The 14375-nt window shown below is 43.4% G+C and overlaps 2 protein-coding genes across 6 annotated transcripts in view; both read left to right on the top strand.

Annotated features, from left to right (window-relative positions):
* The window catches only part of LOC307017666 (uncharacterized protein), a 108251-nt gene that overhangs the window by 26088 nt on the left and 67788 nt on the right, over nucleotides 1–14375 (top strand). For 2 of the 5 annotated variants that reach the window (XM_079647353.1, XM_079647351.1), the window contains one exon: nucleotides 113–307. The exons of the other annotated variants lie outside the window; for them this stretch is intronic. In XM_079647353.1, the coding sequence (XP_079503479.1) occupies nucleotides 113–136 (24 nt within the window). In that variant the 3' untranslated portion in view covers nucleotides 137–307. Of the gene's footprint in view, nucleotides 1–112; nucleotides 308–14375 lie in introns of those variants that run through there. 5 annotated transcript variants of the gene reach the window in all.
* Nucleotides 9643–14375, top strand: part of LOC307018353 (uncharacterized protein) — a gene marked incomplete at its 3' end in the record, with an annotated part of 48094 nt that continues 43361 nt past the window's right edge. The window contains exon 1 of the mRNA XM_079648584.1: nucleotides 9643–9651. The remainder of the gene's footprint in view (nucleotides 9652–14375) is intronic.

Here is a 14375-nt window from a genome sequence, read left to right as displayed (position 1 = left end):
CCAAAACAGGCCATGGAGCCAACATGTAAGAGTGTTGTACAGACTAACAGGACAGACTAAACTAAATAACAACAAATAATAAAGAATAATTGTGATTTGTGTGTTTGTCCAGGATCGCCAGATGAGGACGATATGAAGTAATCAGATTACTCCGCACCAACAAGACAAGCGCTCACCTGCAGGTGCAGTTTGAGGGTCGTCTGCGGAAAGTTTACGGAACAACTCAAGTCCTTTCTTTGAGTCATGTTGAGAGGTTTCAGTCCTCTCCAATCTCATGTTTTACTAATAAAGAGATTCTGAAAGCTGAGACTGTTTTTTTAATCCTGTGCTTCAATAAGTTGGTCCTTTTATTTTCTAATTGCTGGATAACACTATGGATGTTCTCTCAGCAGTTTGAAATATATATTAAAAAGGGAATTATGAGCCTTTTTTAATATCTCAGTTTTGAGATTCTCCTCGCTGCCCAGCAACTGGAAACAATAAATCCAAAGAGATCCAAAGATATCATGAAAAAAGCTTTATTTCTACTTGACTTTATTAAAAAATATCAACGAAATGATCAGGAAACGTGCACACTAGGGATGTTAAGATTCATCGATTCGCGAGTGCTCCGGGTGAGAGCGAGCACACCGGCTACAGTTTGGGTTGAACTCGCGATGCATCGATTGTAGCTTCTTTGCATCGGTAACAAAACGATTCATTCAAATAATATCCTCTCATCCTGTCGGCACTCAGCAGAGACCATCTTTGATCTCTGCTTCGCCACTACGGAGGAGCCGCGTCACAGTTATCAACAAACAGGGAAGTCACACTGACTTTTTACTCAAAATCTCAAAATCCTGACTTTCCCCCCAACATTCTCACTTTTTACTCAAAATGTTGATTTTATTCCTAAAAATCTCAAAACGGTGCTTTTTATTTGTGAAAATGTTATTAAAACATGAACCTTGGTGACCATCGGGCTGGCCTGCATGGCCTGCCTACAAAACTAAAATATGAAAAGGTTCTGCAGCCCCAACAACAGCCTCTGATCATCGACAGACTGATATTCACAGTGAACACAATGAACCTACCATTACAATTCACATATATTCAAAGACAGACAGAGACGTTGAGTAAGTAACATCATGTTGTAAAGAAAGGGCCTGTATCAAGTTTTAGCCCGACAAAGCAGTTTAGTTTGGCTTACATATCGTGTTGTTTGTTAAACTCCTGAATGACACCACTCACTCAGGTGACGTCACGCCCAGTTCAAATATTTGGTCAGACTCTTCAATACAACGGGTCATGAGCTTTATTGTTACATTTTGCATTTATATATTCAGTTTCATATTTGATATTCCATCCCTCACATACTTATGTATATATACTAACTTGCTTTACATTTAAATTCAACAGGTATATTTTCTACTTTTTGCTTTATTTCTAGTCTTTTTCATTAGTATCGTACATGCCATGTCTGTTGTGCTTATCTTATCTTATTTATGTTTTGGGTGCACAGTTCCCATAATGTTTTGAGGGCTGTAAACAGGAAGTAAAATGTTGTTAAGTTTGCATTGTATCCATGGATGTAAGATAAGATAAAATAAGATAAGATGTACTCTATTAATCTCAATTTGGGAAAAACGTTTTGTCGCAGCAGCATAAACCAAACAAGGCATTGCACATAGTAACACATTAAAAGAGTAGACAGATGGGGCAGACCTGATCACTTTGAGACTAAGGGAAATCAAGACATGATGATTGTCAGGAAAGTTATGAAGCACTAATGTTTTTTTATAAATAATTTCCAACCAGATTAATGGATGTTATTACGCTACGGATACGAGAGATCGAACAACACTTGTGTGAACTACGGCAAACTTTAAACAAATGTTTGTTTGTTCAGATTTGATTGCAGATAGGGATTGCACATTTGTATACGAATTATAGCAAGCGAGCACTAAGGGTTTTTACTTAAAGGTCCCATGTCATGGCCATTTCTACTGATCATAATTCCATTGTTGAGGTCTACTAGAATAGATTTATATTGTGCAACTTTCCAAACTCACACTGGTTTCTCAAACAGCATCTCTGTAAAGTATGTGTATTCACTCTCTGTCCTACACGGCTTGATGGAGCTCCTGCCCCCCCCCCCTCCCTGTGAGGCTCTGCTCCCAGCAGACTGGCTTCCGTGTCGGCGATACAGCGAGAACAAGCCAAAGTCATCCTGAGCACACAAACACTCACAGCCGAAGTAAAAACAATCAGTGTGGCTTGATATTGAGTCAGAGAAAGGTTTATAACGCTGTGAGCATGGGTCTGCAGAGAGCATTTCAACGTAGCAGCCCGAAAAACGTTTACCCATTGAAACAGGCCTGGTAGATACCTTGTTTGCTTTAAACATCATAAATACACAAACAACAATGAATACTTACAGGCTGTGTACCGAATCTCCCGCTGGTCCAAACAAAGCAGGAACAGCATCGTTCTTCCTACGCGGTACATATCCGGCATGAATCCTGAAAGGTTTGGGAAGCTTTGTTTCGTGAAAGGCTGGCAGAGGGTGTGGCCTCTGGGTATTCACACGTTGTGATACCCAGGAAGAAAACATTGGAAAATGAGAAATCTCCAACGAGGCGTTTTGGGGAGGTCTTTTCTGTGTTAGAGTTTTACTCGCTACAGGGTGTACTTTGTGGGTTTTTGACTCTGCAGTCACAAACGTTCTCTGTCAGAAAGTAACATTTACAATATGTATTATTAATATACACTGATGAAATCATGATAATACACTAGCTGGTGACAGGAGTATTAATGTAGAATATTAAAGTATATAGCACATATATTAACAGTACACACTAACGGCCCCTACACACGGCGGCGTGCGTTGCCGCTTCAACGCTTCTGCCCATTCGCTTTGAATGACGTGACGTCACCATTCGCCAAACTGCATTGTGGGAGCAAAGCGTAGCTTCTCTCGCGGTGCTCGCTGCAAAAGTAGAGCAATGTTCTACTTTTGCCGCCTCGATGGAGGCGTCAGCCAATCAAATCCCGTTTATGCAAATCATCCAGTACAAGCGCTAGCCAATCAAACCGCGTGTATGCTGGGAGAGCCAGACCGCAGTTCATTTCCTCATCTTCAAAAAATAGAGGAGAAAATAATCATAGCGGTAGGGAATCACCCGGTGCTTTATGAGCAGTCCCTGTTCATCTACCGGGATTCAAACCGGAGGAGCCAGGCATGGAGGGGGGGGGGGGGGGGGGGGGGGCAGAGACAATGGGTGAAACTGGTAGGTTTTCGCCTGTTTGGGGATTTTATATCCAGTGAACTTCGAATGCCGCCGTGTGTAGGAGCCATAACAGTAATATATAATAATGTTGTGTTTCATTATGTTACTTGTTTAACACAGAGATGTACCATCGCAATGCAACAATACTCCAGTAAATGAACAGATGCAAATATGATCAATATTCAGAATATAAAGAGGAACTAAAGAGGCAAAATAAATGTGACTTAAATGAAGAACAGGAAGTCAGTGTTTCCATAAATGGAGCATGAGGGGAAATGATCCACATGTGTTAGAGACAGTCACCGTTATAATAAAGGTACACATGTTTTTATAAAAGCCTCAGATGGAGGGTTTTCACGCAGGACTTGAAGGTTGAGAGTGAGTCCATATTGCGGATGTCTTGTGGGAGAGAGCTCCAGAGACGGGGGGCTGAAGGCTCGTGACCCCATGGTGGTCCTCAGGCGGGCAGAAGGTACAGTGAGCTGGAAGGCAGAGGAGGGTCGGAGAGCACGAGAGGGAGTGTAGGTGTGAAGGAGTTCAGAGAGATATGGAGGTGTGAAGGGCCTCGAAGGTGAGGAGCCACATGTTGAAGGATGCAGTATTTAGCGGGGAGCCAGTGGAGTTGTTGAAGAACCGGGTGATATGATCAGTGGAAGGAGTTCTGGTAATGATACGGCGGCTGAGTTTTGGACCAGTTGGAGCTTACGAACTCTTTTATTGACTTTCGCATTAGGGCTGCTTGTAATTCATGACAACTTTAAGTAAATCATTGAAACCCTTACTTTGTCTAAATAAATACCTAAATATGAATAATTCACCTAAACGGGGAAGTGGTTTCTCTTGCAGGGGATGCTGGGAATCTTCTTCAGCACCAAGTCGGCGATCCTGATCGAAGACATTTAGCTGCTGCATCAACTGACTGAGGAATACATACGTTAACACCTTGGACTGTAAATATATATATATATATATATATATATATATATATATATATATATATATATATATATATATATATATATATATATATATGTTTATACACAGAGATACACACTGTGTTAAGATTAAGATCTTTAGACATCACAGTAAGTGTCTGGGCAGCAGATTAAGAGAAAAAACTGAATTTAAAAACAAATAGTGTTGAACCATTTGAGCACAGATCAAAATAAATGGAGGTTTATTGAGATTATGACGTAAATTGATATTTTAGTTTTCTTCTTTATTTACAGGAGCAGCCAGATACATATCTGAACTTTGCAACTGCAACAACTCCTTTCTCTGTTCAAAAGTCAGGTCTGTATCACGGCAACCAGACGTACTGCCACTGTCTCTGCTCGGGTCAACAGTATATTTCCCCCCTTTGAAAACACCTAAGTCGAACAGAATTGCTCTAACAATCCCTCCTATGTTTTCCTTCATCCTTTTATCCCCAACATCCAAGCGGAAATGTTCAGCAACACAGATCAGCTGCTCACGTGAGAAGCCTTCCAGTAGCTCCTCTGTAGGCGCTCTCACAAAATCCTCCACACTCTCCATCATGGCACACTGAGTGCACGCTCACGCTACTACACAGCCTACACGCTACCGCGGCCCGTCCCTCTAAAGCAGGGGTGGGGAACCTGCGGCCCCCGGGCTGTATACGGCCCGCGAGACAATTTGGTACGGCCCTCGAGGTAATTTATAAACACACGCAAAAAAGAAAAAAAATAAAGAAATCTAGACCGCAAAAGAATTAAACAAGCGAGTGCCTGTTTTTCCTGGCCAAGGTCAGGGTCCTTGAACACAACTCGAGCCTAAGGTGTCATCACGTGGTATATGTCTCGTCTGAGAGGGGTGCAGTTCTGACGGAGAGCAGCAGAACGCGGCTCCGGCACTTCCATAAATTGCAGTACCCATAAGGAGCTGTACACATGCAGCAGTTTCTGCGTGTCTGTGTCTTTAGTTGAAAGCCCAGTGGCGATCTGTTCATCTGTCATACTGATCATACAGTCAATAACTTTGTTGTTATTAGCATCTGGTTAGCTAGCTATGCTAACGAATAGAAGAAGCTTTTTCTACAACCAGTGAGGTAAAGGCACATCTTTATATGATCATTATAGTTATAAAAAAATCAAGAGAATAAAGTAAACAGGTATAAAATACTATATGACATTAAAAAAAAGTTGTTATTAATAAACAAGAATACAGTTTGAAAGGAGAGTGATTTGTAAAATATCCATAAAGAAAAAGAAATCTGCTTCCAGTTGTGTTTCATCTGGGTGTTGAGAGATATACCCATAGAGCTCCTAATGTTGCTCTCTAAGTGCACCAGATTGATTCTTTTAACTTCAACATTTAAAAAATAATCTTCCCGGGGGAGCATGCCCCCAGACCCCCCTAGAAGAGGCTAGGTTCCACCCCCAGTTAAATAATTTCCACATGGATTGGAAACTAAATACATTTGCACACATCTTGTGTCCAAATCTTTCTGTTTTGGTGGTCATGCCACACCGTGCACAGCATGAAAGAAAGGCCAAATGAATGGGCTGTGATTTTAGTATTTTTAAGCAGAGTTCAATAATTTGTACGACCCTCTGAGGATGTTGAAAAAATTGAAATGGCCCTTGAGAGGAAAAAGGTTCCCCACCCCTGCTCTAAAGGTACGTCCACACAGCAGCTTAAAAAAAATCTTCCAACGCTTCCAACGCTTCTCTGCCCATTGACTTTGAATGGGGATGACGTCACTTTGCCTCGCTTTTCGCCGAACTGCATTGTGGGGAAGCAAAGATTTACAGGATTTTCAGGATTCAAAAGTTGAGCAATGTTCAACTTTTGAAGCTGAGGTGGAAGCGTCAGCCAATCAAATCCCGTTTATGCAAATCTGACAGTACAAGCGCTAGCCAATCAAACCGCGTGCAAGCTGGGAGAGCCAGACTGTTCACATCATTTCCTCATATTCCAAACGAGAAATTACGGTAGCAAATCACCCGGTTCTTTACGACCAGAACTATTTACCGGGATACCAACCGGAGGAACCAGGCATGGAGGGAGGTGGCAGAGACAGTGGGTGAAACTGGTAGGTTTTCGCCTGTTTGGGGACTTTATATATATATATATATATATATATATATATATATATATATATATATATATTTATATATATATATATATTGCTTGCATAAAATCCCCGGGGTTTTTTGCTTTGTATGTCGGGGCGGGAGATTCATGTGATTGGTTGTTGGTCGCGTTGTTCGCGAAAAATCCCCAAGCTCTCAGACACGCCCAGCTCCAAGATTTTTTCAAAGCTGCTGTGTGGACGTACCGTAACTGTCTCATAGTAACTGGCTAAACTCCCCGCTAGTCTTCAGGTGCTAGTTATGGCGGGTACTTACGCACTTAATACCGTAAGCTCGGCGAAGTGACCAGCAAACCGGCAACTCCACCCGCAGCCTCGGCGTGCTCCTGAGCTAATAGCTCTAACCACTTTCACACCGCACTAACAGCCCCCCCTACGACCTCCAAGGGAGACCGTACTGAAACAGGGACAGAAACCACGGTAACTAACTTGACTGTGTTCATACTCGCTGCAACACATCCCCCCTGTTATCATAACTGCAAAACACTTACCCCCGTAACGCTACTCCCAAAAAAGTCAGCCGTACTCAGCGGAAATAGCTGTCCAAAATCCGTCCCCACAACGGACATCTATCATCAAACGTTCCCAGGTCCAAAGCGACGAGCTCCTGGGCTGTAACAAAAAGCAGGGAGGCGAGACGAGGGGTATAAATAACAAAGACGTTTATTGTAAGTAAACAAAGTGGAAGATGCGACAACAGATCCCCGGGTGGCCCGGAGTGAGTGTATCCGCCTGGGCTCCTCCTATATCCTCCCCGACAGGTGCGGCTCATCACCACCAGAACCTGTGAACACCCACAAACCACACACAAACAGACGGCACCTCACGTAGTGTGGAGGGGGGGTCATCACAAGTAGAGACACTACATACTGATATACACCTGAACATCAGCAGGAGAGGACTCTTTAAAGTAGAGACACTACATACTGATATACACCTGAACATCAGCTGGAGAGGACTCTTTAAAGTAGAGACACTACATACTGATATACACCTGAACATCAGCAGGAGAGGACTCTTTAAAGTAGAGACACTACATACTGATATACACCTGAACATCAGCAGGAGAGGACTCTTTAAAGTAGAGAAACTACATACTGATATACACCTGAACATCAGCAGGAGAGGACTCTTTAAAGTAGAGACACTACATACTGATATACACCTGAACATCAGCAGGAGAGGACTCTTTAAAGTAGAGACACTACATACTGATATACACCTGAACATCAGCAGGAGAGGACTCTTTAAAGTAGAGACACTACATACTGATATACACCTGAACATCAGCAGGAGAGGACTCTTTAAAGTAGAGACACTACATACTGATATACACCTGAACATCAGAAGGAGAGGAATCTTTAAAGTAGAGACACTACATACTGATATACACCTGAACATCAGCAGGAGAGGACTCTTTAAAGTAGAGACACTACATACTGATATACACCTGAACATCAGCAGGAGAGGACTCTTTAAAGTAGAGACACTACATACTGATATACACCTGAACATCAGCAGGAGAGGACTCTTTAAAGTAGAGACACTACATACTGATATACACCTGAACATCAGCAGGAGAGGACTCTTTAAAGTAGAGACACTACATACTGATATACACCTGAACATCAGCAGGAGAGGACTCTTTAAAGTAGAGACACTACATACTGATATACACCTGAACATCAGCAGGAGAGGACTCTTTAAAGTAGAGACACTACATACTGATATACACCTGAACATCAGGAGGAGAGGACTCTTTAAAATAGAGACACTACATACTGATATACACCTGAACATCAGCAGGAGAGGACTCTTTAAAGTAGAGACACTACATACTGATATACACCTGAACATCAGCAGGAGAGGACTCTTTAAAGTAGAGACACTACATACTGATATACACCTGAACATCAGCAGGAGAGGACTCTTTAAAGTAGAGACACTACATACTGATATACACCTGAACATCAGCAGGAGAGGACTCTTTAAAGTAGAGACACTACATACTGATATACACCTGAACATCAGCAGGAGAGGACTCTTTAAAGTAGAGACACTACATACTGATATACACCTGAACATCAGCAGGAGAGGACTCTTTAAAGTAGAGACACTACATACTGATATACACCTGAACATCAGCAGGAGAGGACTCTTTAAAGTAGAGACACTACATACTGATATACACCTGAACATCAGCAGGAGAGGACTCTTTAAAGTAGAGACACTACATACTGATATACACCTGAACATCAGGAGGAGAGGACTCTTTAAAATAGAGACACTACATACTGATATACACCTGAACATCAGCAGGAGAGGACTCTTTAAAGTAGAGACACTACATACTGATATACACCTGAACATCAGCAGGAGAGGACTCTTTAAAGTAGAGACACTACATACTGATATACACCTGAACATCAGCAGGAGAGGACTCTTTAAAGTAGAGACACTACATACTGATATACACCTGAACATCAGCAGGAGAGGACTCTTTAAAGTAGAGACACTACATACTGATATACACCTGAACATCAGCAGGAGAGGACTCTTTAAAGTAGAGACACTACATACTGATATACACCTGAACATCAGCAGGAGAGGACTCTTTAAAGTAGAGACACTACATACTGATATACACCTGAACATCAGCAGGAGAGGACTCTTTAAAGTAGAGACACTACATACTGATATACACCTGAACATCAGCAGGAGAGGACTCTTTAAAGTAGAGACACTACATACTGATATACACCTGAACATCAGCAGGAGAGGACTCTTTAAAGTAGAGACACTACATACTGATATACACCTGAACATCAGCAGGAGAGGACTCTTTAAAGTAGAGACACTACATACTGATATACATCTGAACATCAGCAGGAGAGGACACTTAAAGTTAGAAGTAATGTGACACCGGTTTCCTCCCAGGTAAACACCCACAGACCCGCCCATCTAGACTGTGATTGGTTGAAGGTTTGGCGGCAACATTCAGTATCTGCCATCCTTTGCAGCGTAACAACCGCAGGAAGATCTCGGAGCAACACACTCTTATTGTTCGGTAAAAACTATGGTTGTATTTGTAAAAACTCAAAAGTGGAGTCTTTGAATCTCTAAAAAACGTTTTCTCCCTCCGCTTCGGACTATTTCTCCAGTTATTTGTATTTTTCTTGCTTCAGAAACCGAAAGTTACAGATCCACAATCACCCAGAAAACCCGGACTGGATCAACAGAAAACCCGGACTGGAAGGACTGTCTACCGTGAGTAAGAGGATAGATTAGATAAAGATACACTTTATTGATCCCCTATTTTGGACATGCCACCTTACCAGGTGGCATCCTTACCAGGTGCATCCTTACCAGGTGGCATCCTTACCAGGAGCATCCTTACCAGGTGCATCCTTACTAGGTGGCATCCTTACTAGGTGGCATCCTAACCAGGTGCATCCTTACCATGTGCATCCTTACCATGTGCATCCTTACCAGGTGCATCCTTACTAGGTGGCATCCTTACCAGGTGCATTCTTACCAGGTGGCATCCTTACCAGGAGCATCCTTACCAGGTGCATCCTTACTAGGTGGCATCCTTACTAGGTGGCATCCTTACCAGGAGCATCCTTACCAGGTGGCATCCTTACCAGGTGCATCCTTACCAGGTGGCATCCTTACCAGGAGCATCCTTACCAGGTGCATCCTTACTAGGTGGCATCCTTACTAGGTGGCATCCTAACCAGGTGCATCCTTACCAGGTGCATCCTTACTAGGTGGCATCCTAACCAGGTGCATCCTTACCATGTGCATCCTTACCATGTGCATCCTTACCAGTTGGCATCCTTACCAGGTGCATCCTTACTAGGTGGCATCCTTACCAGGTGCATTCTTACACAGTACACAGTAACTACACTGAACAAAAATATAAATGCAACACTTTTGTTTTTGCTCCCATTTTTCATGAGATGAACTCAAAGATCTAAAACATTTTCTATAAACACAAAATAACAATTTCTTTCAAATATTGTTATCAAATCTGAAAAAATCTGTGATAGTGAGCACTTCTCCTTTGCCGAGATAATCCATCCCACCTCACAGGTGTGGCATATCAAGATGCTGATTAGACAGCATGATTATTGCACAGGTGTGCCTTAGGCTGGCCACAATAAAAGGCCACTCTGAAACGTGCAGTTTTGCTTTATTGGGGGGGTCTGGGGGGGTCCGAAAACCCTAGGGTTAAACCCTAACCCTAACATGTCACCCATCTCCTTGGCATAGAGTTGATCAGGTTGTTGATTGTGGCCTGTGGAATGTTGGTCCTCTTCAATGGCTGTACCAAGTTGCTGGATATTGGCAGGAACTGGAACACGCTGTCGTATACGCCGATCCAGAGCATCCCAAACATGCTCAATGGGTGACATGTTAGGGTTAGGGTTTAACCTGACTGATTTTCGAACCCCCCAATAAAGCAAAACTGCACGTTTCAGAGTGGCCTTTTATTGTGGCCAGCCTAAGGCACACCTGTGCAATAATCATGCTAAATGTACTCGAAGAACTAACTTGATTTATATATATATATATACACATGTATATATATTAGGGCCGGGACTCGATTAAAAAAATTAATCTAATTAATTAGAGGCTTTGTAATTAATTAATCGAAATTAATCGCATTTTTAATCACATATAAATATTTGACCTGAGAACAGTGAGAATGGGTGTGGGTCCTTGTACTCCGAGTCGGGCTAACGTCCGCGCTAGCTTCCACGCTAGCTGCTATATGTTTTGCATTGAGGTGATACTTGAGGCTTGATGTGCTGCGGTGATATGCAAATTCCTTTTTGCATAATTTGCAAACAACCGTGCTCTTATCGACGCTTCCATCCGTCTGTTTTTTAAAACAAAATGTCCCATCCACGGGGCCAACCAAAGCGGTCTCATCAGCTTCTTCGTTCACGTTTGACTATTGTTCACTGTGGTTTGTTGTTGTCTGAAGTAATGAACGTTAGTTGGTGCTCCAGTATAATCGGTACCCCTGAAACTCATCCAGTGAGAAACGTTCCGCGGTGCAAAAATAAGTGCGATTAAAATGCGTTAATTTTTTTAACGCGTTAATTTTTGTGTAATTAATTAATCTTAATTAACGCGTTAAAGTCCCGGCCCTAATATATATATATTAATAATATAAGATATACTATGTTACTTTTGTGACTGGGTACACAACACGGGAGTCGGGACGTCACGTGCCTCAAAGGTTGAGAAAGGTTGAGCTCCGCCCACGTTGAGGCATTGCGCACTGCATTGAGGGGTACTACGAATTAGGAGGGGATTCCGTCTCGTAGCGTTTGTGCACTGTTTTGAAATGCCGCTCCTAAATGACCCTTCTTCGATAAAGCCACGCCCCCTTTGAATGGAATGGATAACAAAATAATCATCCTCCCACTCGGAGTGAAAATTATATATTTTGGGCTTTTTTGCTTCTGCCATACTTGCGGTCTTGTGTGTGTGCGGACAGTCACTCCTATTGCCACGGACAACGTCAGCCAACTAGTGCCCACTGCCCACCAGCCACGCCCCGACACATGGGGTCACGCCGGCCAATCACAAAGCTTTGATGCGCTCAAGTGCATTATTCTGGCAAAGGAAGATTATGTTAAAGGACATTAACGATAAAACTGAATATTGTTGTTCTATTTTTAGACACATCTCGCGATCGACTAGTTGGGCACCCCTGGTTTAATAGTTACAATAGCCCGCAGCGAGGGCAAAAGTCTGATCATTGAGAAAGAAGCAAAGAGAATTGCAAACAAAAATATATGTTATAAAAAGACGAATAGTTTACATGATTACACAAATTATTTGTTTGCAAGTTACAGCTTTACGTTTGAGAAGACATTTATTTAGCTTGACTGAGTTTTTTTCATGCAGAAGAGGCTAACATGATCACAAAACATTGTCAACATTAATTTCCCATTTCTCTCCTTTCCATAACCTGCAGCAGTGTTTCCCCTACCATTGTCTTGGCGGGGCGCTGCTGTTTTTTTTATGAAAAAAAAATATATATATATATATATAGCACCAAATTGCAACTGAAGTAATACGGTCACTTTTGACATTGAACATGTGCTCTTTTATTAAATAAAGTAAACTAAACTCCTATGTTATTTATCCAATGTATGTGCATGTTTCAGTGTCCACTGCTTTGCGTATTCACATTCTCCCCCCCGCCCCCCCTGCAGGAGAGGGGAGCGTGCTCTGCGATCAGCTGCTGGGCTGTCAGAAGAGGGGAAGAAAAAGAGATCTCCCTCCTCCGTGTTTTATTCTTATATAAGTAAGAAGAGAAGCAACGGGACAGAAACCCTCCTTTTTACGCAGCGGTCCAGACATAGACATCAAACAGCGACACATATTCAGTTGATATTTACTTTGGCATTAGGGCAGGGATATCTAGATACTTTTGAAGGTTTAACATAATGAATTGTGCTACTTTTAAAGCAAGCAACGATGTTTTCAAATCTGTAATCAAAAAGGTCCCCAAAAACACTATCGAAGCAGTTCCTGCCGTTGCTCCGTTAGTTCAAACAGTAACAAGGGACTATTTTTCTTTAGCGGATGCATGTCAATTTAAAATCAATACTGTGTGGTGACTCTAGTTACCATAATTCACTTTTGGGTCACAGTTCCTACACGGACCTTGTTTAGTGTAACACCGGAGATTTAGGTTGCCAAGCTAGAGCTAGCAACACACTCTAACTTGACTCATCACTGAGTACATGTCTGGTATCACTATTGTTTGATGGAAAATAAAGAGTAGAAATCCATCTTAAATACTCCGTCTCCGACTCCTTCTTACCGGCACTACACTGGTGACCCTGCATTTTTCGAGATAGTTTCCGAAAAACAGTTTTTGAACATGGCTGAACGAGATGTTTTCGTTAAGCTGCCAGAGTTTTGGGAGCATGCCGCGGAGGCATGGTTTGCACACGTGGAGGCTCACTTCGCTTGCAAGCATCTCCACGACGAAGAGCTGAGATATTACCACGTGGTGGCTTCGCTGGGGGTTTCTACTTCAGCCAGCTTAGTGGGTTTCATCGCAGCACCCCCACGCCTCGGCAAATACGAGGCTATCAAGGCTCTTCTCCTGAAGACATTTGGTTTATCGACGAGAGAAAGAGCCCGCCAAATTATGGACATTCAGGGCCTCGGAGATGGCAAGCCGTCTCAGTTGATGGAGAAGATGCTAAGCCTGCTAGGAGGGGAAGATACCCAGATTTTGTTCATGGAGATGTTTCTTCAACACTTACCTCCCCGGGTCCAGACGGCGTTGGCCAACACACCCATCACGGAGCCCCGCGCGCTGGCCGGAGAAGCGGACCGTTTCTTCCTGGCTACACGACAGTCTGGTGCGGAGGCGTTGGCTGTGGCGCACAGCGGCCCTTCGGCGGGCAAGAAAGCATGGCGGAGGCCGGACACAGCGGCGCCGAGTCGGCGAAGGGATACCGGTGAGTGTTTCTACCATGCACGTTTCGGGACGATGGCAAAGAGGTGCATCGCTCCATGCAGCTACAAGCCTCCGGGAAACGGGGGTGCCGACGCTCAGTCGTGGCTCTGAGTGTCGGCGGCACGGGCAGGCTCCTTTTCGTCAAAGACAGTGTTTCAGGGAACCTGTTTCTGTGCGACACGGGTGCGCAGCGGAGTGTGGTTCCCGCGTCGAGAGAAGACATCACTCGAGGCGGGCACGGCCAACGGCTAACAACGGCTAACGGCGGACCCATTCGCACGTACGGATTACGGCTTATGTGTTTGTGCATCGGTGGACAGCGTTTCAGCTGGGAGTTTGTAACAGCGGACATCTCTTTTCCTCTTCTTGGGGCGGACTTTTTGTGTGCTCATGGGCTGTTGGTGGACGTTAAAGATAAACGTTTAGTGGATGCCTTAACGTTTTCTTCTCTCGTGTGCACACTCGGCAGCGCAGCGTACGACGGGCTGTCGGG

Source organism: Notothenia rossii (assembly GCF_949606895.1).
Source record: "Notothenia rossii genome assembly, chromosome: 9".
Taxonomy (NCBI): Eukaryota; Metazoa; Chordata; class Actinopteri; order Perciformes; family Nototheniidae; genus Notothenia; species Notothenia rossii.
This window is presented reverse-complemented; position numbering and strand designations above follow the sequence as displayed.